The 26,899-nt window shown below is 42.8% G+C and overlaps 1 protein-coding gene across 1 annotated transcript in view; it reads left to right on the plus strand.

Annotated features, from left to right (window-relative positions):
• LOC124775773 (venom carboxylesterase-6-like) overlaps positions 1-26,899 on the plus strand; it is a 198,690-nt gene that overhangs the window by 33,861 nt on the left and 137,930 nt on the right. The window contains exons 4-8 of the mRNA XM_047250603.1: positions 9,155-9,340; positions 11,122-11,321; positions 16,473-16,638; positions 20,309-20,490; positions 21,034-21,166. Coding sequence (XP_047106559.1) covers positions 9,155-9,340; positions 11,122-11,321; positions 16,473-16,638; positions 20,309-20,490; positions 21,034-21,166 — 867 coding nt within the window. The remainder of the gene's footprint in view (positions 1-9,154; positions 9,341-11,121; positions 11,322-16,472; positions 16,639-20,308; positions 20,491-21,033; positions 21,167-26,899) is intronic.

Consider the following 26,899-nt stretch of genomic DNA (forward strand, 5'->3'; position numbering starts at 1 on the left):
TGGGAGGACCGAGCCAAATGGAGAGGACTCGTCAGCAACCAGACCCGGCAGTAGCTGGAGCGGGATCCGGATATAGACAGATAGATAAAAACTGAGAATTTCAAAATATCATCTACATTTACATTGTTGCGTGCGGTGAAGCTCATGAATGTGAGCTTTGTATCTTATCCCCATACAAATATTCTTTGTTTTAGAAATATAACTAATAAGGTACTGTTCCAAAAGTAAATAAAGTAATACTATTACTGTTTTACTGGATTCTATTGAGATTTTGGGAAATATATTTGCTCACGCTAACTTGCATGAAACATTGTTAGCAGTTTTAACACACGAGCTTTACTATTCCACCACTGCCTCTTGTAGTTCTTCTCTGGTGGTCTAGCAAACTCAAAATAACCTCCAGCGTCAATCCCAACTACGATTTCTCTCGAAGCAGTTGAAGCTTGCGGCATTTTGGCTTCTAAGATATCTCTAAAACTAGTCACTCTGTAAAGTTAATCCAGATTTTTTTGTTTCAGTGATTAATTTCTTAAACAGTGTGATGAATTCTTTCTACTGCGTTTTGTATGTGAGCCGCTGACTATAAGAAAACCAGAGCGAAAAAAAAAATTAAATTTACTCTATAGTCATACTCTATCCATTACTGTGACTATTGTGGACGTTCCACGCCATATATTTACACGACTACGGGTCTTGAATCCACTGAACTGTTCTTAAGGGAACAATAAAATTGTTTGCAAAGTGGAAAAAGTATCCGAATGTCTAAACTGTGTAAGACCACTGCCAGGTTATTATTGTGCTTTTTCGTCCTTCGTACCCGCTTTTGAACCTTTATTGCCTGCTACAGTCCATATGTTTCCTTTTTCTGACAGCATATCCCTCTGTTCTTGACCTGAAATGTTTATCATAACTGAAAAATGTCATATTACCGCATTGAGCTGCTGGTAACATAACTTATTTATACAACGAGTTTCAGTCATCTGACCATCAGATTCATAAAAGTATTCACAGAGGTTTGTCAGTCAAAATACGAAATCGTTATCGTCAGGTGATAAAACCATTAATAATAAGGTGTTATCATACGATAATATAAATTAAGTCCCCAATCTTAATGCCGATTACAGTCTTAACATTACTGTACAATCCCTACCAAAGTTCTTATAGACTGCCAGCGTAATTTATAAGATCATGTGATAACACCTAACGATAACCGTTATATATTTTATATTTCACCTAACAAAATATTGTGAACATCTTTATGAGACTGAAGATGGTCAGGCGACTGAAACTCGTTGGTTTAATGAGTTATGTTACCAGCAGCACAAGACTGTATAAGTGAAGTATTTTACCAGGAACGTTTTTCAAGTATATAAGGACTGTGGGGCACCACCTTCTAAAATGGTAAATACTACAACTGCCAATCTCTCAGCCTCCATTCTCTTCAGGTATTCTTTCCAACCTCTTTCGTTTTCTTCCGACATTTCTTCTGCACTGTCTACCTGAATCTTTCCCAGTGTCCTCCGTTATGATGGTCTACGTCTAGACGACTTGTTCATAATTTGTAGCCGCGTGGGGTACCCGTGCAGTCTAAGGGCGCCTTACCACGGTTTGCGCGGCTCCTACCGTGGGAGGTTCGAGTCCTCTCTCGGGCATGAGTGTATGTGTGTTGTCCTTAGCGTAAGTTAGTTTAAGTCAGATTAAGTAGTGTGTAGGCCTAGGGACCGATGACCTCAGCAATTTTGGTCCCATAGGAACTTACCACAAAATCCAATAATTTGTAGTGATACACACAAATCTTCCTCATGATTCTGTCTACCTAGTAGCACAAACTGTATCTAAATATCTGCAATACTTCTTGAGGTTATTCTTCATATACTGCTAGAAAAACGTAGCAAGGGATTTTGAATTATAATAAGTATAGATTCTGGTCAAATCCGCAGCTCTCTGGAATTGTGGATGCTGCTCACTGATTCTCCCGCCATATACCGCCCCTTCGCTAGCTGACAATCTCGTATCAACTCATCGTTGTCAAGAACTGTCACTCCAAACTCCAGTTAAATATGGAACCGATAACAATACATATATTATACACTCATCATTACTATTAACAGTAAATTTTACATATATTCCTTCCTTGTTAAATTGTTTGTCTATTACTGAAAAGGATTTAAGAATCAATATATTACTTCCTGAGATTAACTATAAGATATGAACAGAAAACACAGTGGAGTTTTTCGTTTTTGTAAGGGTAGATGTATCTGGAACGTCCCACTGAATACACAATTCGGGTCTGTTATTAGAGTATTGCATGACCGAGAAAGCCAGCACAAAATCCAAGATGGCCGGAACACAGCCTAACTGGAAACGCTAGCCGCACTATCTGTTCTGGTCGAACATAACATCCATGACTGGATCGTAGATGATGTTGGAATTTGAAAACGTTGAACGTGTTCTCATTCGTGCGCGATACACCCACACACGCTGCTCACTCTCGTTGTACGTGTAATCATACAGCATGAGGAAGCCAGTGAAGTAAGAAGTAAAGCTGAAACCAATGCGTACACATCGAAGGAACAAGAGATTCTAAAAAAACGTGTAGAATAAATTTCAGTTTGTTTCAGAAGAAAACATAAAGTATACTAGGGTACTTTTCGTGCATAAACTGATCTGGATTATCGTGTTTCGGATCAGGAACGATTCATTTAAGGAAACACAGTTCTAAGAAATCCTATGTCGACACAGCTGCTTGAGTAATATCGACAGCACAAAAAAGCACTATAAAAGAAAAGTTTCTTCCAGTGTGATATGCGGCCTTTTAATGCTATTTCTCGTGAAGGTTGCAAAGAACTAAGACCAGGATTTAATTCATCCAGGTGCACATTATCGAGAGGTCAGCATTGCAGTTCGAACAATAAATATACTGAAACTTCCTGGCAGATTAAAACTGTGTTCCGGACCGAGACTCGAACTCGGGACCTTTGCCTTTCGCGGGAAAGTGCTCTACCAACTGAGCTACCGAAGCACGACCCACGCGCCGTCCTCAAAACTTTACTTCTGCCAATTCCTCGTCTCCTACCTTCCAAACTTTACAGAAGCTCTCCTGCGAACCATGCAGAACTAGCACTTCTGAAAGAATGGATATTGCGGAGACATGGCTTAGCCACAGCCTGGAGGATATTTCCAGAATGAGATTTTCACTCTGCAGCGGAGTGTGCGCTGATATGAAACTTCCTGGTAGATTAAAACTGTGTTCCGGACCGAGACTCGAACTCGGGACCATTTCAAGTGCTCTAACAACTGAGAGGACGGGGCGTGAGTCGTGCTTGGGTAGCTCAGTTGGTAGAGCACTTGCGCGCGAAAGGCAAAGGTCCCGAGTTCGAGTCTCGGTCCGGAACACAGTTTTAATCTGCCAGAAAGTTTCATATCAGCGCACACTCCGCTGCAGAGTGAAAATCTCATTCTGGAATAAATATACTATTTGACACTTACAGCACATTATATAAACACAGGTTGATCTCTTGTGAGTAATGTTTTATTTACAACTCAAATTTACGTTATGACGACGAGAGTATATACACACATCAAAAAAAGTGTTGCGTCACTTCGGTTCCGAGAATTCCGGAACCTGTACAGAAAATTGGAATAGAGATCAACACAAACATCATTTCTGCTCTTTTTATTGCTCATTAAAACCACACATTACATGTTGTACCACCATACAGCGAGACCTTCAGAGGTGGTGGTGTAGATTGCTGTACACACCGGTCCCTCTAATACCCAGTATCACGTCCTCTTCTATTGATGCATGACTGTATTCGTCGTGGTATACTATCCACAAGTTCATCAAGGCACTGTTGGTCCAGATTGTCCCATATCTCAACCGCGATTCGGCGTAGATCCCTCAGAATGGTTGGTGGGTCACGTCGTCGATAAACAGTCCTTTTCAATCTATCCCAGGCATGTTCGATAGGGTTCATGTTTGGAGAACATGCTGGCCATTCTAGTCGAACGATGTCGTTATCCTGAAGGAAGTCATTCATAAGATGTGCACAGCGGGGGCACGAATTGTCGTTCATGAAGAGGAGTGCCTCGTCAATATGCTGCCGATATGGTTGCACTATCGGTTGGACAATGGGATTCGCCTATCGTACAGCCGTTACAGCGTTTTCCATGACCACCAGCGGCCTACGTCAGCCCCACATAACGCCACCCCAAAACAGCAGGGAACCTCCATCTTGCTGCACTCGCTGGACAGTGTGTCAAAGGCGTTCAGGCTGATCGGGTTGCCTCCAAACACGTCTCCACCGACTTTCCTGCTGAAGGTGCACGTGACACTCGTCGATGAAGAGAACGTGATGCCATTTCTGAGCGGTTCATTCGGCATGTTGTTGCGCCCATCTGCACCACGCTACATGGTGTCGTGGTTGCAAAGATGGATCTCGTCATGGACGTCGGGAGTGACGTTGCGCATCATGCAGCCTATTGCACAAAGTCTGAGTCGTAACACGACGTCCTGTGGCTGCACGAAAAGCATTAATCAACATGGTGACGTTGCTGTCAGGGATTCTCCGAGCCATAATCCGTAGGTAGCGGTCATCCACTGCAGTAGTAGCCCTTGAGCGGCCTGAGCGAGGCATGTCATCGACAGTTCCTGTCTCTCTGTGTCTCCTCCATGTCCGAACAACACCGCTTTGGTTCGCTCTGTGGCGCCTGGTCACTTCCGTTGTTGAGTGCTCTTCCTGGCACAAAGTAACAATGCGGACGCGATCGAACCGCGGTATTGACTGTCTAGGCATGGTTGAACTACAGACAAACCGAGCAGTGTACCTCCTTCCTGGTGGAATGACTGGAACTGATTGGCTGTCGGACACCCTCCGTCTAATAGGCGCTGCTCATGCATAGTTGTTTACATCTTTGGGCGAGTTTAGTGATACCTCTGAACGGCCAAAGAGACTGTGTCTGTGGTATAGTATCCACAATCAACGTCTATCTTGAGGAGTTCTGGGAACCGGGGTGATGCAAAACTTTTTTTGAAGTGTGTATTATGAAGGATATAGAAGAGAGGACGACTCATTGGAACATTTCGGCGGAGACGCTGCATAATTTTGTTTTGTTTCCGACCATGGTGCCAATAAACCGAAAGCTTAGGAAAATCACAGCAGGATTCTTTGTGCTGCTCCTTCTATAACAGCAGTTAGCCACACTTTCGATGAAGGTAGTTTCATGTTAAACTATTCGGCGAACATCGTGGCAACAATAAATACTGTATGATGCATTGTTCATTATATGAAGGGAAGTGTCCTCTGCTCATCTTACAAATCGTCTTTGAACCCAGCTGTAACAGCTCGTACACTAAGCTGGATTCCTTACTCAGTATATTGAAGTTGCTGCTTTATTCAAGGAAATGTATTTCGCTTATAGAATACAGGGATATGACTTCGAACTTGCAGGAAGAACTGTAGATTTACCGAAATTATTTAGAAAGAGAACAGGTGAATTAGAAGGAAAAAAGAACCTACAATCCCGTTTGCTGTTTTTTGGTTTCATAAACATTAAAAAATTTGTAGTGTCAAAGAGAATGATTGTGAGGTCACTTTAATTACTGTAGTTACCATTATGATGCGAGAAAAGAATAGACTTGTAATTAACAAGAGTAAGTGATGTACATTGGCAGATTTGTGTTTCTTATCATGACGTACAAGAATTAAAAATCGAGCGCTGATTTTTCTACGTCTGAAGGTTGTAATTACTTCCAAACGTAAAATTGCTCCGTTCATCTGATTGTCTTTCCGGGCTCTCAGTATGTTTGTTATGAATGAAAAATAGGAAATTCCTGGCAGTGTGCGACAAATGTGTGCAAGACTTTCCAATACAAGATGGAGATATCAATGTAATCGTTTTTGTATACTTAGCGCATGGTATCTTACAGCGAAATAGTTGTATTATAATTCATGTAATATTTCGTCGATGTAAAACAGATTTTTATTCATGCAGGCTTTCATGATTCCAACATCAGTTCTGTATTACTTCCCCCCCCCTCTCTCTCTCTCTCTCTCTCTCTCTCTCTGTCTCTCTCTCTGTCTGTCTGTCTCTATTTCTCGCGCTATCTCTCTCAGTGTCTCCCTGTCACTCTCTTTTGTTCATTAAACAGAGCTTTCATCACTTGCAGTGTCTCCGCCAGCCAGAAAAAGAGATCTAGTCAATGACTGGAAGAAAACGAGTCCTCCGCAACAGATGAAGTAGATGTCTGTATATTAATACACCTCGGCGATGATGGGCTGTTAAAATGGTGGAGCAGAAGTTAAAAGGATCTACTAGACATGGCTCCGGTCACATTTTCTGTATCCTAGCAACAAGCGCATCTAGCGAACGGTGCTTTGGTAACGCTGCAATGTTATTAAAAAATGGCCACAGTTAGTTAAACTCAGAACGAGTTAATGATCTACCGGTGATCAACAGTAACTATGGAAACAAACATAAAGTTACAGCTGTAAATACACAGTTTTATTCGTATGTTTTCTTTGTAAGGATCGTCATCTCCTATAATTCATGGATAGTATGTATTGAATGTGTCCGTAGTTCCCTATTAATGGCTCGCAGAATAAAACTTCTGTTTGGAGTCTTATTTTTTTCCCAGGTTTGTACTGAAATATCAAATAATTTTCCACGTGCTGTATGAATTTAACTGTGGAATATAAATGCTCTTGAAAACATTACATAAACTTAAAATAAGTTACTTAAATTAAAAGAGAGATGCAGAGAGAGTAAAAAAGAAAAGAAGTAAGAGAGAGAGAGAGGACGAGAGAGAGGCAGTGGATTTGTGCAGTGCAGCGAGTCTAGGCGAGCCGAAGCGAGGCATCAATCAAGACCGGTCCTGCTCGCATGTCCAGAGTCCAGACGTCAGACCTGGAGCGAGTAGGTGACCGAGCCGACTCATGGTGGACGGGACACGAGCGGGTAGGTCCCCCACGTAGCAGCCTGGCCGTAACCGGTTGAACATAGAGCGCTGCAGCATTCTGTTTGGCATTCCAGTAATTCGTGTTTCTACCCTCTTAAACGTGCCCATTACAACAGTTGTGCCATAAAAACCAATAATTGTGCCCTTTAAGCGGAACTTGACAAAATGTAATGTTGCATTTGACCTCTGCGGCTAGAGTTCTTATTTCTCATTCTCACAACCAATGGATAACACATACAGTAATAGCTACAGAATTTAATTCTTATACAACTGGCAAGTAAATTATTTTCCCTTCAACTGTACCCCACTTTCCACACACACAGAAAATACCGAGTGCTTTGTGTCACTGATAGAAGCATAGGTGCTTATCACGCACCTGCATACAAATTTTCTGGGAGCACATGCAAAAGGAGCAACAGTATAACACTTGAACAGTACTTCGTCGGTGTACCAGAACACCACCTACAACTGTGTGAGAACCGTGACCGACAACACAGAGCACATGCAAGGCGGGCATGTCGCCGAAGAATACACTGTTATCTACAGTTCCTGAATGAAGGCTTGTACACTCATCGAAATTGGGTGTTATCCTGCTTATAAAATAGGAGACGGAAATTTATCATGAGGACGCAGTACCCAGAGCTATATAAAGCCCTCGAAGAAGCAATGTTTGACAGTATTAACTTAATACATACGGCTTGGGTCACATGCACTATTCAGCGGCATCCGAAAACCATCATGCCTTTCACTTTACCGCTATGCTAGTCAGTAATACATAGCTCCAGCCTGCTTTCACTGCAATGGCGTCCAACATCTTGTGCGTCCATCATTTTACGACAGATGAAAGTGAAACTGGTGCGAAAAATGTACGTTTCGTCATTCGGCGCCCAAGTGATCATTGTCATGTGCTTGTTAGCGACTGAGGAACTCGTGGCTCCAGGAAAAGGGAAGCTGACGCAGTGACACAATATGTCACGAGTACAGTCGGGAGAGGAAGGCAGAGAGCAGTCGATGACGGCATGTCCAGATTCACTGTACTTTCATATACGTTTCATCTGAGAACTCTGTACTAACTGAGCGTCGAAAATTGTTTGATGCATGCCATGCCTCTGAAAGATTCCAGCACATAACGTTGGCACGCTGTTCTGACAATCCTATTCCTGTAAATGCACTCTGGTCATCCTTTCTGGGTGTTCTAATATTTATGTGTAAGTGTATATTCACTCGAGGTTTAAGTTCTGACTGCTTCAGTAACTAATTTTCCGTTACCCCTCTGGAATGCCTAACTAGTCTGGTTAAAGGTAACGGGATATCACCTTCCATAATAATCAACAATCAGATCATCCTTACACCATACAGGGGAATCTGCTCAAAAGAAACTCCTCTGAAAGGCAACGAAAGAGTAGACATAGAAAGCACAGTTACAATTGTCAGACAAAGAAGCGACTTGTGGTTGAAAAGTATGAAAAAGTATTAACTGTATGCCTGTTAATTATGTCAAGTGTCTGTCAACGTCTGAACACAGGTCTCTATCTAACAGTATGTCCGCACTTACAGAAAGATAATGGCTTAGAGCAGCATGGTCATAATTCTGAGTAAGTCCTAGCTCATTTCTTGTCGAAAGTTGGGGTGGTTACCTGATGTGAAAGTCGACTAGAGACACGTTACATATTTATTCTCTAAGCTTCTTAAAAGCTGTCCATTTATTTCTATTAGATCCTTGACGATTAAACGTATTGAAATAAATATTTTTAGCAACCATTTAGTACCTTACGTTTGTCCCGTCAGAAATGAATCCATGTTTAACTAATTCACATGAAATGTTAGGGTCAAAACACATAAAAAATGTCACAACTTCGATATTTGAATTTGGTACACCCAGAACAATATCAGACTCAGCTGTTTCTGTCTAATGTCAGATACCGGTGCGAGGAATATCGTTACACTGAAGGTTCTCTGAAATATTCTTGGGAATGTTGTAGTATAGTGAGTAAGATACTGTATGCTGTCACACGGACAGGACATTATAATATTGTATTTATAGCATAACCTTATTAAAATGATAATGCTATAACCAGAATTGTGTACGTACTAATGCAAGGTATAGTTTTGTTCAATAGCTATATATACAATAAAAACTTGCAGCCAGTTATTGTTATTCTAAGTTTGTTGTTAACTGTAAGAAATGTCTTGTAGGTTTCTTAAGCACCGGTGATGGAGTGGTTCCTGGGAACATGGGCCTTAAGGACCAGGCAGAGGCCCTTCGCTGGGTACAGAGGAACATAGAAGCGTTTGGTGGTGACCCAGACAAAGTCACTATCTTCGGCCAGAGTGCTGGAGGAGCAACCGTTCATTACCACGTCCTGTCCTCTTCAAGCAAAGGTATTTAAACAAACTGTTTCAGTACACTATTTTGAAAGTGTTTTTAAGAGAAACAATAAGAAAAGTAGCCATGGCTTAGAAATAATGACAATCGTTTCAAGGCGACTACAAGATTGATTGAATTTGCCAGTTGTAATAGGGGTCATGTCCACTTTTTATCCAATCACGTCTACCGGAGGTGTCTGACCTTTATCATTTGTTATAAAAAAGGGTCATGTCTCATCAACAGAAATGCTCGTTAGATGGCTACTGAATTAGAGAAGATACTGACTCAAGACTGAAGAGCTGACTCAAGAGGAGTATGAATATTTGATACGTTCGTCATCTCAGAAGCAGAGCTTTACGTCATAAACATGGGAACAGAAGATATTCTGAGCTTTAAGAGCTTTTGGCCTAACCACTACAAAAGGGATAGTATTTATACAACGAATAACCAGTACTAAATATCCCTACAATGTTGTAAAGGAGGTAAATATAGAGATAGTATGTTTGTGGCTAAATACAGTCCTTGGCAAGCATTAATTGCTCTCATAGATAGCTGGCTATATGTCAAACATAATGGAAGGAAAATCAAGTTAATTCTACTTTTTTATGATATGAATTGACTTCGGGCCATGCTCTGTGGTAGTATTTCATTTGTTCATACTGCAAAATATTGTATATCACAACTGCATTATTAATTAGTTATACTTTAAATTACCTTAGTATTTTGTTGGACCCCCTTGGCCCTTGAAATAGTCTACACTCTGTCAGGCATAGAGTCGATCGATTTTCTAATGCTCCTGACGTCAATTCGATGGTGCCACACTTTCGCAATCACCTCCGACAGTTTCCGTTTTGTTACTTGTTGTTTCTTCCGGACCCGTTTCACAACTAGTTGCCACAATGACATCGGTTGGCAAATTTCCTGCCCAATTCAGTCATGACAGAACGAATCTGAAACAATAGATTTGGACGATGTGTAACAGCAGTAAGCTTTCTTGATGTGTGGCATGTAACCAGGTCCTGCTGGAAAATCCACTGGGCATCTGGGAAAGCTTCATGTCCAGCAAACATCAGTGAACATCAGTGAGCATCACTTTGCGTTGTTCCCTGAACGAATTACAGCCTTCCAACACTTTCGTATGTCATTGCTTCCAAAGCATTACCGATTGAGCATGTTTCACAGTTCGCACAAAGCAGTCAGGATACAGCCTTTCATTGGGTTCGCACCTGATGAGTTTCAGTTTGTCACTCATCATGAAAAATAGGTTTTCAGCTGAGAATACTACTGTTCTCCACGGCTCTTTTGTCCAGTTTAAGTGCAGTATGGGCCATGTCAGCCTTCAAAAGTAGACCTGTTCATTCAATTCTGTACTGCAAATGAAAGAAGTGATTTTCCTTCTTCAGGAGCAGGTTTACTTATTTTTTGTACCCAAAAAATTTTTAAAATCCTATCATAGTACCTTCGTCAAATTGGTGGGCGACAACAAAATATATTTTTCCCAATCATATGAAGTCATATTATTAAGTGTTAGTAGAACATGACTTGTATTTTAGCATACTTAGGAAGACTTTATTGGCTGAAAACGATTAGGGATGGACAAAAATAAACTGAGAGCTAGATTTGTTTTATGAATTAAGGCATCACACATTTGATAATGATCTTCAGTACTGCTGTCGATAACCTGGAGATTGTCAGCGTGAATGCATATTTCGTATAATATTAGTGATAGAAATATATCTTCCCTCAAAAAAGTGAGCATGATAACTATCGTACTTGTAACTTTTTTACTCATCAGGTCTGTTCAAGAACGCTATAGCAATGAGTGGATCAGCCTTAAACCCTTGGGCCTTTTCCAAAAACGCCACAGACAGGGCAATACGCTATGCAAAGACTTTGGGATATACAGGACAAAGTTCCAGTGATCTCGTAGATTTTCTGATAAATGTAGAATTTGGTTCGCTACTGAGTGATGAAACAATTGCTCTATCCGATGAGGTATGTATGATTCTTTTTCCTTGAGATTTGGTCGCAACACTGGAACTGCTTGTAAAATTTGAGGTAATTGATCTGTAACGCACCGCAAATCATTATGAACTTTTTAATTGAAAATGTAGTGCGTATAGTCAGTAATTCTGGCAAAGAAATGAACTTGTTACTGATAATGAAGTACTGAAATGAATTTAAATTTCTCTGAAATTACGATATTCTTGTCCAAGTGTCCAGTAACTTCAGGCAACTTGTTTTGCGGCCTTGTGTCAGTGCTGACCTCCTTTCAGAGATATTCCTAATGTTTCTTATTTAGCAATAATTGTTTTCATTCAGAGTATTATTTATAGCTTTATAGATATTGATGACAATCCTTTGTAGTATTTAGTGTGTATTTACTGTACAGGATAACAATCAAACACCATTTAATTAAGTTTTTATTGTAGTATATTGATATCTGTGGCAAGGGTAAGTATTAACGCACTTTCCTTTGTACGTCTAGACAGTATTCGTGATCTGGAATACACGATGAGTAACATCTCCGTAGTAATATGAATAACCATCAAAACCTGCTTTCCTAAGACAAAGACGTGACATCACGGCGATTTTACTGAATGTCATGGTTCGTGTACATTAAAGGGGCAGAGGTCTTTCGAAATCATATGTCTTATCTCCGTCGAGTAAGGTCCAGGAAATGTGCACTAAGACATCTTTCTAGTAGATAAGAAATGTTTACATGCATTTATATTCAACTGCCTTGGGTTAATTTTTGGAGCTTAAACAAATGTCTCCTCTGGTGAGAATAGGCCTTTATGCCAAGAATAGAAACACCTATCTTCCAGAAAATAGCAGGCTATCGCTAATGAAAAATAAAAAAAATTAACTCCGCTAATTACGTGAAGTAGAAGCACCATATTCGCTAAGTGTACTGACAAAAGGCTGTAAAGGCGGTGTAGTGAGGACGGACAAATATACCACTGTCTAACAAATTCTGAAACAGTGACCAGCTATTTCAAGCTTCGAACTGTCCCATTAAACACTGCAGACGTGGAAAACAGTATCGATGAACACAAGAACAATTGCGGCAACTAACTTTGTGTCGGTGAGATCGTATTTGGGTATTCTGGAAGCTACAATTCGCCTCCAGAAAGTTGCCGAACACGCTGGTCGAGTTAACTTGCTATTTCCAAGCTCCATAGATCACGATAAAAGGCATTGTGTTGAAACTCGTAATCGAATAAAAGAGTTCAAAAGAACTTCCAATGTGGATCGGGTGGAACTCACCATGAAGACCGTCGATGTACCACTGGTGCTGTAATTTCCAGCAGGCAGACAGCGAGAATGAAAAACGTCATTTGCACGGCCAAAGAAAAGAGAATCTGACACAGACGTAACTTTCCAGCGTTCACCACACCAGTGCACAGTGCATCGTGCAAGGCCTTCCCATGGAACGTTAATAGGCGTATCCACACCGCCTACAAAACTTGCGAGTTTGGAAATCTGGTGATTAGGGCTTTTACGACATGGCATACATTTTTCGGTTGGACTGAAATGTTCCTTAAATACATACATACGATTGTTATGGGAAAAAGTAAATAAATTGCTGTAAATTGTTAAGTCATAATCTTGTGTATGGGCGTTTCTGTCTGATTTTAGTAATTAAATGGTCGTATTCGTTTTATTTTCATTCTTTCAAGAATTAAAGAACTTTTCCCAAGCAATTTATTTCTTTTCTGTTACATTTCTCAGAACTGCACATCTAACTTTCTATCCTGGAAAATGGCATATTTATACCTTCCTCAACCATTTCGCGTGAATCCGTAATACGGCCTTCATTCTTACGCAATAATTGGTTTGTGTAGCCTATTGTTACTTAGTGCTTTAGCCATTCTGGACTCCGGACTACAGCCAAGTATATCGTTGTGTTATTCAATCTCTTTGAAGTTCAAGTATCTGCACAACAGTTCAGAAAAAAATACCGAAAATGAAGGAAAGTGTTCAATTAAAATTGCAAAAGTTAGTGTCTCAAGTGAAGTACAGATTAAAACTGGAAAAACACTGCAATAAATGTTCCTAGGGGAATTATGCCAATCTTATTCACTATTGTGCGGCAAACTTTGTGCAGGTTTTCCAGGTTTTCTTTGTACTGACATTCCAGAAAGCAAATTGAACCATCGAACATTACAACAATTCTTAGAAAGATACACAGACAAATCTCTTTCCCACTCTTCCACATGAGGGAAGGACTATGCTAGTCGAAGCTACGAAAATACAATGCAACAAATCAGACAGGCTGAAAATAAAAGAATATGACAAATCACAGAATCTATGGGAAGACATATTAACAAATTTGGCAGATACGTCGAAAGCCTCTTCACGGGTTGCAACACTTCAATTGTTAGCTTCAGACGTTTCCTTACCAGCATCTGTCTTGAGTGGGCTGTTGTATCTATGCCTGTAAATACCGAAAATGAAGCAAAGTGTTCAACTAAAATTGCAAAAGTTAGTGTCTCAAGTGAAGTACAGATTAAAACTGGAAAAACCTTGTGAAAAGCATCATTGATTCAGTCGATAGCAGTGAAGCCCCCTTCGATTCAGCTAGCTCAAGAATCAAAATTTAGATTTTATTGCTACTACTATAACTGATCTGGGGCAATCAGAAGCCATCACCTAGTGAGGCAGACAGAACAAGAATAAAAATTGTTGAATAAATTAGAAGATATTTGTGGTAAAATGAGAAAAAGTGTGTCAAAGAAAATGAAGAAGCTTTTAGAATAAAGCGAAGTGTATCATACTCTATGTTCCAGGCCAATGATTATCGTTGGGTGAAAAGTTCTCTCTTAATCGCTTCAATTTGGTTTCAAACGATATTATCCATTTTAAATACGGTGCTCTTATTTCAGCTGAAGGAAAACTGAGTTTTTCGGAGTACATGGCTTTGTTGGTTGATAACAGAAAGTATTTTTTCTTTGAAAATTTCTGCAAGTTATTGATTGTATTTTGCAACTCAGAGCTCATAAAATGAAGTAAAAATAAGGATATAAAAACATATCACACATTAACTATGTTAATGTTAATAAAAAGCGTACTACAACATCAAATTCCAAGGTTTAGTTTCCTTCTCATGGCCATTTTATCCTAACTAAACAATTCATCATCAAAGAGTGACTTAATGATTCACTTTTAGCAGAAATTTTACATAATTTCCATACTGTTATGTCATAATTTTTAAGACATTGTGCATATTTTCGTTAATTTTCGGTCACAACTACATGTCTTTGAGCGAATAACGGTGATTTTTTGGTTCTACAAATCTTAGTCCACGCCGCAACGAATGTACTTCGATTGTGGAAATTGATGAGTGTCTGAGTGAGAATAACGACTCTGCAACAAAGCATCATTTTATATTTCGGCACCAGTTACTGGTTAAGGAATTGCCATAGAAAGTAATCTGAATGGTACTAACATAAAATTGCTAGTTTTGTTCCAACACCAAAAGCAAAGAATAATTTCATTCTGCTACTACTAAACATTAAGTCTGCAGTATGAAACTGTCTGTTGTAGTCTCTAACAATAATAATAATTTTATTATGTAACAATAAAATGAATTCGTCCTGGATTTTCCATTCTTCTACATTAATTTCTATAGGCATATACTTGCATTTAGCCCACTGTTGTGCAGTAGTTTAATTTTGTTGCAGTCTGACAATGAAATATTAGTAATACAGTCTGCGATATGGGATGTCTATTCTTGAATACTGAATCCCATTCTTTTCATGTTGAAAGCTTGTCTTGATTTGCCCTCCACTTCCGAAGGGATGGTTTCAGGGGCGTGTAAGTGTTGTGCTTTGCTTTACGTGTATCATGGAAGAGAACCTTAGCTGAGTGCGTCGTTCCCATGACGGCGAAGTCAGTGTAAATTCCGGAGTGATATTCTTGGGAAGATTATATTAAATAAGGAGCCCAGAATTGTATTGATTTTTGAGTTATGAATTATTATTCAATATGTTGATTCTCGGCACCAACTGTTAATGTACAGAGCTATTACCAAATGTACTATAATTGTCAATTAAGTCAGAATAATTCGTCGAAAATTGAAATGAGCACAATACTTTGCCTATTATTCACTCGTGATGCTCGTTGCCTTCTTGCACCGTCGAAATAAATTTTACAGTCGTCTCTATTTGTATATCCTGCGCACACATTCCCGACCGTGACCACATTCTACACACTGTAAAATTCTGTAGTACCACAATTTTTTGACCGTCAACGAATGTGGTTTCCTTGAAAAGTAGTGCTCTAGCACATGGTTCCAACACTGTGCGAGATATGCTGGGCGTGGCGTTCCCTTCTAGAACTCCGGGTCGGCAGGCGTTATCCTAATCCGTAGACTCTCTAACTCGCTGACGTTATGCCCTTGGATTTTTTCCAGTGCGAATTTGCCAGAGATCACGTTTTTCGAACAGCTGTAGCTACATCAATTATTTGGACATCCGATTCACTATTCCATAGCCATAGTTGAGACAGATAAGTTGCACTGTGCGCAGATAGATTGGACTATGTGTTGCAAGGCCTGCGCGTGACAAAAGCTGTAAATATTGGAGAAGCCAACTGAAGAACGCTAAACGAAACTTTTTGAGACAGTCAATCACGTAATTCAATAAGTGTTCGTATATATTACTTGGTCCTGATCTTATAATACAATGGAGTTGTGAGCACCTTCCCATACATTCTGTGAACTAAAGATAAACTGTATCATTGTAACTGTAGTGTACACTTAAAATTCATACACTTATTTCATAAAAGAGGCTTAATAAAGTTCAAGAAGATGGGGACCTTTTGTAAGAGTACATATTGTAGTCATATTGTTCGAGGGGTCAGAAAACATTAAAATTTCCTACACACATTATCTCATTAAAACTTCAGAGCAAATATTTATTTGGTAAGGCTACCACCGAAAATTGATGAAAATTGTCACAAAATTTTGCTAAAGTGGGGAGTAATCGAGTATTACGTAACTGCGAGCAGAAACTGACAAATAGTAACCGTTTGCTTTTACTGGATATTAGGCTACTAAAATATGTATCACATCTGTACTAGTAATATTTGTAATTAATCAGCATGTAACTGAGTAAAAGACTTTGTATTTTCTTGTGGCAGGACAGTAAGAGTTTGTTCACTTGCGTCTGGGTACCCAGTGCAGAACCTGAGCACGAGTCTGCATTTCTAACGGAAGAACCGTGGACTCTGGTTGCCGAAGGACGCTTCACGTATGTCCCTTACATGTCTGGTGTCACTGACCTGGAACAGCTCGCACAAGTCATGAGTAAGAGAACCATACATCTCCAGCGTTTCTTGGCAAACGCATAATCACCATTTAAAATATTATTTGACGGATGTAGTTAATTTATAGGCTCTTCCTGGGGACTCAGAAATACATCTAACATTTCGAGGAATTTGTTCACAATTAATTTTCTCAGAGACAACGTTAACACTTAGTATGTATAAACTAGGTTTATGTCAATATAGTGTGTATGAACGATGGGTCACGAGGAAGCAGAGTGATGGATGATATGGCTAATCACTACAAGTAACTGTTGGCATATCTAACAACCATTTATGATGCTAAAGGAATTTTTTGCAACTTTATACATGGTCCAGTCACGTTAACATGACCACTCCCTATGTTCGACGTCGCTGTGCAATGGCCACTCACAGACGGCAGCTGGCAGATCGAGCAGCGAAGTGTACGTAATGCGAGGGAGGGTGGTGGGGGGAGGGGACGAGAAACAGTGCAGTCGTTGTGAACTTCAGATGTTGGCGGCGCAAAGACTGTTCCATTTAGTTTCTGGTGTGCAGCCTCGCGCATTGTGCACGTCTCTGCTGCCGACAAACGTCTCTGGCGCATTTGCATCTGTGGCTGCGTGCGCAGGTGCGCGGTACACGTGTATAAAGGGGGGAAGCAAGCACTGGAGTGGCAGTCTCGCGGCTCACTCTGAAGATGGCTGAACGTTATACAGCCGAAATATTAGAAGAAGAAGGAGAATTTATGCGGCTGCACACCCGAAACATGATTGAAAAGTGCAGTCGTTGTTGAATTGCGGAAACTGGGCGATTTATTTGAAGTCCTCAGGGGCATTATCATTGGCTTTCGGGCCAAGGGTAGAATAATTTCCGAAACGGATAAGTTTGTAAACTGTTCGTGAGTCGCCGTGGTTAAAATACACCGTACAAGACAAAATGACGCTATCCATAACAAGCGCGGAGGTACCTGTGGTGCACCATATATAATAGATGACGAGTGAACAACTTATGCCGAGATACAGTACTCGCCATTAAAATTGCTACACCAAGAAGGAATGCAGATGATAAACGGGTATTCATTGGACAAATGTATTATACTAGAACTGACATGTGATTACATTTTCACGCAATTTGGGTGCATAGATCCTGAGAAATCAGTACCCAGAACAACCACCTCAGGCCGTAATAACGGTCTTGATACGAGTGGGCATTGAGTCAAACAGAGCTTGGATGGCGTGTACAGGTACAGCTGCCCACGCAACTTCAACACGATACCACAGTTCATCAACGGTAGTGACTGGCGTGTTGTGACGAGCCAGTTGCTCGGCCACCATTGACCAGACATTTTCAATGCGTGAGAGATCTGGAGAATGTGCTGACCAGGGCAGCAGTCGAACATTTTCTGTATCCAGAAAGGCCAGTACATGACCCGCACCGAGCGAGGTGGCGCAGTGGTTAGCACACTGGACTCGCATTCGGGAGGACGACGGTTCAATCCCGTCTCCAGCCATCCTGATTTAGGTTTTTCGTGATTTCCCTAAATCGTTTCAGGCAAATGCCGGGATGGTTCCTTTGCAAGGGCACGACCGATTTCCTTCCCCATCCTTCCATAACCTGAGCTTGCGCTCCGTCTCTAATGACCTCGTTGTCGACGGGACGTTAAACAACACTAACCTAACCTAACCACATGACCTGCAACATGCGGTCGTGCATTATCCTACTGAAATGTAGGGTTTCGCAGGGATAGAGTGAAGGGTAGAGACACGGGTCGTAACTCATCTGAAGTGTAACGTAACGTCCACTGTTCAAATTGCCGTCAATGTGAACAAGAGGTGACCGAGACGTGTAACCAATGGCACCCCATACCATCACGCCGGGTGATACGCCAGTATGGCGATCACGAATACACGCTTCCAATGTGCGTTCACCACGATGTCGCCAAACACGGATGCGACCATCATGATGCTGTAAACAGAACCTGGATTCATCCGAAAAAATGACGTTTTGCCATTCGTGCACCCAGGTCCGTCGTTGAGTACACCATCGCAGGCGCTCCCGTCTGTAATGCAGCGTCAAGGGTAACCGTAGCCATGGTCTCCGAGCTGATAGTCCATGCTGCTGCAAACATCGTCGAACTGTTCGTGCAGATAGTTTTTGTCTTGCAAACGTCCCCATCTTTTTACTCAGGGATCGAGACGTGGCTGCACGATCCGTTACAGGCATGCGGATAAGATGCCTGTCACCTCGACTGCTAGTGATACGAGGCCGTTGGGATCCAGCACGGCGTTCCGTATTACCCTCATGAACCCACCGATTCCGTATTCTGCTAACAGTCATTGGATCTCGACCAACGCGAGCAGTAATTTAGAGATACGATAAACCGCAATTGCGATAGGCTACAATCCGACCTTTATCAAATTCAGAAACTTGATGGTACGCATTTCTCCTCCTTACACGAGGCATCACAACAAGGTTGCGCCAGGCAACGCCGGTCGATTGCTGTTTGTGTATGAGAAATCGGTTGGAAACTTTCCTCATGTCAGCTCGTTGTAGGTGTCGCCACCGTGTGTGAATTCTGTGAAAAGCTAATCATTTGCATATCACAGTCTCTTCCTCCTGTCGGTTAAATTTCGCGTCTGTAGCACGTCATCTTCGTGGTGTAGCAATTTTAATGGCCAGAAGTATATGCACTGGCGAATAGACGTGCAACTGTTAATCAGCTGATTGCCCACATGAACCAAGAAGCTACCAACAGAGTCTCCTCAACGACCATTCAGCGAACGTTGCTGCCTATAGGCCTCCGCAGCAGGCTCCTGGTTCAAACACTCATACTGACAGCTGTCCATCGCCGACGAAAGCTGGAATTAACACGCCAGTAACACAACTGGACGTGGCGACAGGTGCCCTTTTGCAATAAGTCATACTTTATGCTCCATCGGACACATGGCCGTTGGTGTGTACGACGTAACGACTAAAACCAGGCACCCTGCAACAGTCATCGGAAGGAGCCAGGTAGGAGGCAAAAGCGTTGTTGTCTGGGGAATATATTCTTGGTATTCCCTGGGTGATCATTCTGGAAAGCCAATGGATCAACACAAGTACGCGTCTATTCTTGGGGACGTTTTCCATCTTTACATGCAGTTTGTTTTGCCTAAGCATGCTGGCTTCTTGCACGAGGAACATGCAACGTACCACGCAATTCGTAGTGTACGTATATCGTTTGAAAAGCACCAGGACAAAGTAACCGTACCACCAACCTCCACGAAGTTAAACCCAATCGAGAATCTGTGGGACCATCTCGATCGGGCTAATCGTTCCATGGATTCTCAAATGAGAAACTTAGCACGGGTGGCCACGGCGCTGGAGTCGGATCGGAACGCCACTGACACTCTTGCTTCATGTCTCGCAGCCGTCCGCACAGAAAAATGTGGTTATTCAAGCTTTTGATACGTGGTTATTCAAGCTTTTGAAACGTGGTCCCTTCTTTGTGACTGGACATTGTATGTTGAACATGTAGGCTAACCTCACAAGTAATCGCAGATATCTGAATCCTATTCCATGACGACCTACCAAACAAGTAAAAAGTATTGTGAGCAGACGCTGTGCTCTAGTTGAATCTCCTAAGTGTAATACATTTCTGTAATCCGGTGCGTCCCTATTTCTCCGTAATATTTGCTCCTTTTTGGCGACAGGTCACGGAGTGTTATCTTCAGATTCACGAGTGCGAAACTTGGACGAGAACTTTGACGAGATTGTGGGTTGTGATCTAAGACTGCCCACGAGGAAAGAACGCTTGGATGGAGCACTTTCGGTGAAACAGTTTTACTATAACGGCAGCGAGATCACTATGAAAGAAAACTACACTACAGCTCTGGTAAGTGACAGCCTCCCCATACATAGAAGCTACCGCAATTGTGCAGTGATGCTACAGTAGATCCGTGAGTAAAAGAAAATATATAAGGTAGCGTATCAAATACAACACAGAGAAATTAAGGAGTTTCTTTTGGATACAGAATTTTCTATATGGTCAGTGAATTAAATTGTTAAGAAGGATGAGTAATACCTCGCACTCTGCTGACTTGCGTAGAAAGTGCTGCTAAAATGACAAAAAATCAACAACGGATACTTAACACTATAGCATCAGAGATGTAACGTATTATTTTGAATGTGACCTGGTGACCGCTACTTCCGTTATGATTGAAAGAGAAAGATTACGAACTGATTCCTTTCTAAACTGATCGCCTGAGACCTGCCCTGTAATGCTTCAAGTTTCGGTGGCAGAATTTAGATATAGCCTTCTATTTTAGTCCCATGAAGGCCCTGTAAGAACAGTTAGTAACAACAACGTAAGTTGTATCTTATCTGCGTTGTGGTTATTACTTCTACTCTTACGAGACATCTTTGTTCCTTGTTACAGTTCGATTCTCACCTCTTTTTCGTGGAAGGAGTTGACGCCGTCATCAGGAGCACGGCTCGATATTCCTCAGAGCCTGTGTTCTACTACGAGTTCTCGTTCAACGGCCCTCTCAGTTCATTCCCTGGTGGAATGGGTAAGCAAAATAATACCATTAAAACACTTACGCAACCAAGTTTCACTATAAATGCCATCATAATAGCTCTGTTATGTACTATAACACTTTGATAATCACAATAAAGAAAAAAGAAAAGAAAAGGCGTGAATGAATCTGAAATTGACGGTTGTTTAAAACAGTGTACCAAATATGATGAATTAAGGCCGCAACATGTCACATAGCGTCATTAAGTCATTTTTGATTAGCTACATGGGTATAGCGAGATATGTTAAGCTCTTTGGCTTATAATATAGTCCGTTAACATGCTTAGCTGTAATAGAAATCGCAAAAGGGGATCTGTACTAAGGTAAAGTACTGTATCAGTCTGCTGTTGCTAAAGTCTAGGTTTTGAAAGTTCGATTTGTGGTGAAAATAGTATTATGTACCTTTTATTGCGCTTGTAAACCAAGATGCACTGGGTGAATTGTGAACAATATCTGAAATTCTTTGTTGGTGATTAGAAAGTTACCTACATTCAGTTCATCATGGAACCTTCGTGTAGGATTTGATGTAGGAGCAATGTACTTTAACACCTCTCAAGAGTATGAAATAATAAATCACTCATCTTCAGTAGCAGTTATTTCTTCAGTAGTTTTACGGACCTTATACACTAGTTTTAATATATTTTACAAAATCTAGATTAGAACTTGTAAGAGAGCAATCATACTTAAATACGCATATATGTAAACCAGGTGCACAAACAAACAGCAATATGTTTTCGCAACTTCATTAATAACTGAAGTACAGGCATCAGCATTTTTTCCAATGAAACAGCATTTTTCGTTGAGACAAATGCGGTGACATAATTTTCTTGTTAAATGAAGAGGTGTAATTAATTGGATCTTGTGCTGCTGCTATGGCCATTGAATGCACACCACACGGAAATATGCGATGTTTACACTGCTCTCGACAGAAGCCTGTGTCTTTGAGAGAAGAGAAAGGTGTCGATATTATTGCCGTTCGGTTGACGCAAGCGAAGTTCAGCAGAACCACTTGTTAATTAATAAAACAAACTGCAAGGATGGATTCATGAGTGTAAATGGAGGAAATAAGTTTCTCTCAACATGTGTTCCGAAATGAATCGTTTCCACAGCAGATGGCGCTGACGAATGAGAGCCCCTCTGACTACATGCCGTGTGTTCCTTGTGTGTTGCAGCCTGTGTGATTGACACAGCGTACTGTAAGCAGCAGAATGTTCCGGTATTCATGCCGGTAACAAGCCGAGATGGTGTCTGTGTGCGGCCAAGCAGATGGAAACGGTCGAGAGGCAGAGCGCGGTCCTCCAGATCTGGTGCACGCACAGTCTGCCGCTTCCCTGCACGTTTGTCTGTCTGAAAGGACCCATTATCACACAAACACCCAAAATGGGTTTGACATGTTGTGTGATGTGGTTGGTGTCTGTAAGGGTACTTGTTTTGGTATAAGAGTGTTACCTCTCGGCCGTTTCCATCAATTTGGCCGTGCACAAGCAAAGCACCATCTTGGCTTGTTCCCTTCATGAATACCGGACCATTCTGCTGTTTGCTGTACGCTGCGTCCATCACACAGCCTGCAACACACAAGGTACCTACAGCACGTGGTCAGACGAACTTTCATTCGTCAGCGCCATCTACCGTGGCAACGATGCATTTATGGACACCTGTTCATATGACCTCTTTTCTTTCATTTCCAGTCAGTTTGTCGGTTTTATTAATGTTCAACGTAAATAGATCAGATTTCTTATGAGGAATGATGCTAGTTATTTACGGTGTGTTGCTTGTCTAATGACATGCAACGCAGCAACATCACAGTGTGGTTACTACAAATTAGGTCTCCATTGACGTCCGCAGTCATTGGCCTGCCGACAAACATCCCAGAAGCAGCAGCAACCACATCCGCGCCGTTCACATCCCCTAAGCAGTGACTGCGTCTAGGATACTGCCAACTTCTTGGGAAGGTTCCGTGTTAGCCAGAGAGTTGATCGACATGGCGGAATGCAGCAAGGTTATTTCTTCGATATGCTGAACCACGAGACCGCCGTATTTATAGCCCCCCCTTTCCCCTGGCAGTGTCAGCCCACAATGAATCAGGACAGCTGGATTTTTTGGTAGGCCCTGAATGAGCTGCAGCAGAGCTACCACTTCCACGCTGTTCACTTCCCCTAAGCAGTGACTGCGTATAGGATACTGCCAACTTCTTGGGAAGTATCCGAGTTAGCCAGAGAGTTGATCGACATGGCGGAATGCAACAAGGTTATTTCTTCGATATGCTGAACCACCAGACAGCCATATTTATAGCCCCCCCTTTCCCCTACCATGGCCAGCCCACAATGAATTGGGACAGCTGGGTTTTATGGTAGTCCCTGAATGAGTAGCAGCAGAGCAACCACTTCTGCGGCGTTCACTTCCCCTAAGGAGTGACTGCGTCTAGGATACTGCCAAATTCTTGGGAAGTTTTCCGTGTTAGCCAGAGAGTTGATCGACATGGCGGAATGCAGCAAGGTTATTTCTTCGATATGCTGAACCACGAGACAGCCATATTTATAGCCTCCCCTTTCCCTTGGCACTGTCAGCCCACAATGAATCAGGACAGCTGGGTATTTTGGAAGGCCCTGAAAGAGCAGCAGCAGAGCTACCACTTCCGCGCTGTTCACTTCCCCTAAGCAGTGACTGCGTCTAGGATACTGCAAACTTCTTGGGAAGCTTCCGTGTTAGCCAGAGAGTTGATCGACATGGCAGAATGCAGCAAGGTTATTTCTTCGATATGCTGAACCACGAGACAGCCGTATTTATAGCCCCCCCTTTCCCCTGGCAGTGTCAGCCCACAATGAATCAGGACAGCTGGATTTTTTGGTAGGCCCTGAATGAGCTGCAGCAGAGCTACCACTTCCGCGCTGTTCACTTCCCCTAAGCAGTGACTGCGTCTAGGAATCTGCCAACTTCTTGGGAAGTATCCGAGTTAGCCAGAGAGTTGATCGACATGGCGGAATGCAGCAAGGTTATTTCTTCGATATGCTGAACAACCAGACAGCCATATTTATAGCCCCCCTTTCCCCCTACCATGGCCAGCCCACAATGAATTGGGACAGCCGGGTTTTATGGTAGTCCCTGAATGAGTAGTAGCAGAGCAACCACTTCTGCGGCGTTCACTTCCCCTAAGGAGTGACTGCGTCTAGGATACTGCCAACTTCTTGGGAAGCTTCCGTGTTAGCCAGAGAGTTGATCGACATGGCGGAATGCAGCAAGGTTATTTCTTCGATATGCTGAACCACGAGACAGCCGTATTTATAGCCCCCCCCCCCCCCCCCCAACCGTTCCCTGGCAGTGTCAACCCACAATGAATCAGGACAGCTGGGTTTTATGGTAGTCCCTGAATGAGTAGCAGCAGAGCAACCACTTCTGCGGCGTTCACTTCCCCTAAGGAGAGACTGCGTCTAGGATACTGCCAACTTCTTGGGAAGTATCCGAGTTAGCCAGAGAGTTGATCGACATGGCGGAATGCAGCAAGGTTATTTCTTTAATACGCTGGACCACCAGACAGCCATATTTATAGCCCCCTCTTTCCCCTACCTGGGCCAGCCCACAATGAATCAGGACAGCTAGGTTTTATGGTATGCCCTCAATGACTAGCAGCAGAGCAACCACTTCTGCGGCGTTCACTTCCCCTAAGGAGTGACTGCGTCTAGGATACTGCCAACGTCTTGGGAAGTATCCGAGTTTGCCAGAGAGTTGATCGACATGGCGGAATGCAGCAAGGTTATTTCTTCGATATGCTGAACCATGAGAGAGCCGTATTTATAGCCCCCCCTTTCCCCTGGCAGTGTCAGCCCACAATGAATCAGGACAGCTGGGTTTTTTGGTAGGTCCTGAATGAGTAGCAGCAGAGCAACCACTTCTGCGGCGTTCACTTCCCCTAAGGAGTGACTGCGTCTAGGATACTGCCAACTTCTTGGGAAGTATCCGAGTTAGCAAGAGAGTTGATCGACATGGCGGAATGAAGCAAGGTTATTTCTTCGATACGCTGGACCACCTGACAGCCATATTTATAGCCCCCCTTTCCCCTACCAGGGCCAGCCCACAATGAATCAGGATATTTGGGTTTTATGGTACGCCCTCAATGACTAGCAGCAGAGCAACCACTTCTGCGGCGTTCACTTCCCCTAAGGAGGGACTGCGTCTAGGATACTGCCATCTTCTTGGGAAGTATCCGAGTTAGCCAGAGAGTTGATCGACATGGCGGAATGCAGCAAGGTTATTTCTTCGATACGCTGGACCACCAGGCAGCCATATTTATAGCCCCCTCTTTCCCCTACCTGGGCCAGCCCACAATGAATCAGGACAGCTGGGTTTTATGGTATGCCCTCAATGACTAGCAGCAGAGCAACCACTTCCACGGCGTTCACTTCCCCTAAGGAGTGACTGCATCTAGGATACTGCCAACTTCTTGGGAAGTATCAGAGTTAGCCAGAGAGTTGATCGACATGACGGAATGCAGCAAGGTTATTTTTTCGATATGTTGAACCATGAGACAGCCGTATTTATAGCCCCCCCTTTCCCCTGCCAGTGTCAGCCCACAATGAATCAGGACAGCTGGGGTTTTTGGTAGGCCCTGAATGAGCTGCAGCAGAGCTACCACTTCCGCACTGTTCACTTCCCCTTAGCAGTGACTGCATCTAGGATACTGCCAACTTCTTGGGAAGTATCCGAGTTAGCCAGGGAGTTGATCGACATGGCAGAATGCAGCAAGGTTATTTCTTCGATATGCTGAACCATCAGACAGCCATATTTATAGCCCCCTCTTTCCCCTACCTGGGCCAGCCCACAATGAATCAGGACAGCTGGGTTTTATGGTATGCCCTCATTGACTAGCAGCAGAGCAACCACTTCTGCGGCGTTCACTTCCCCTAAGGAGTGACTGCGTCTAGGATACTGCCAAGTATTTGGGAAGCTTCCGTGTTAGCCAGAGAGTTGATCGACATGGCGGAATGCAGCAAGGTTATTTCTTCGATATGCTGAACCACCTGACAGCCATATTTATAGCCCCCCCCCCATTTTCCCCTACCAGGGCCAGCCCACAATGAATTGGGGCAGCCTAGTTTTCTTGGAAGACCCTGAATGAGCCAGCTGCTGCCGCTAAGTCAGAGCAGTACAGTGGATGTATCCGCCACAAGTCTGACTGTGTTTCGAACCGTGAACTGCTCACCGACAGCGCAGACAACTGGGAGCTCTCTACTCTGCCGCCTCCACTTGCCTACGACGCTCGGATTCTACCGCCACCTCATGGCCCGAGGATCGAAGGGGGACCTGCCGCTGGGGTCCACCAACCGCCAGCCGCAGCTCTCCAGCCAACGATCCGGGGCTACAACGCAAGATGTCTTCACCTGCCTACTGCGAGCAGACATGCCCGTCTGAGAGCTGTGGCCGCCACTGTCACTGCAGTATCCACATCCGGCGTGATGGCATTTGCCGAGTAAGCACGCCACCTGCCTGTCGCGTGGGTCCAACGCATGACCATTCCCTGTGCGGCCTTGTTGATGCGGGACAACACGGGACGGTGCCAGGGCGCACCGGGTCGAGGACACGCATATGATACTGCTCAACTCTAATGGAATGACAAAGAACTGTTGCATTCACACAGGTCTCTGTCGACAGGTTGTCTCCCTCTCCTTCGTAGGACGCTACAGTCTGGAGTCATTACAATGTATACAGAGAAGGGCAGCATGGGTGGTCACAG

This window comes from Schistocerca piceifrons, chromosome 2 (genome assembly GCF_021461385.2).
Source record: "Schistocerca piceifrons isolate TAMUIC-IGC-003096 chromosome 2, iqSchPice1.1, whole genome shotgun sequence".
Lineage (NCBI taxonomy): Eukaryota > Metazoa > Arthropoda > Insecta > Orthoptera > Acrididae > Schistocerca > Schistocerca piceifrons.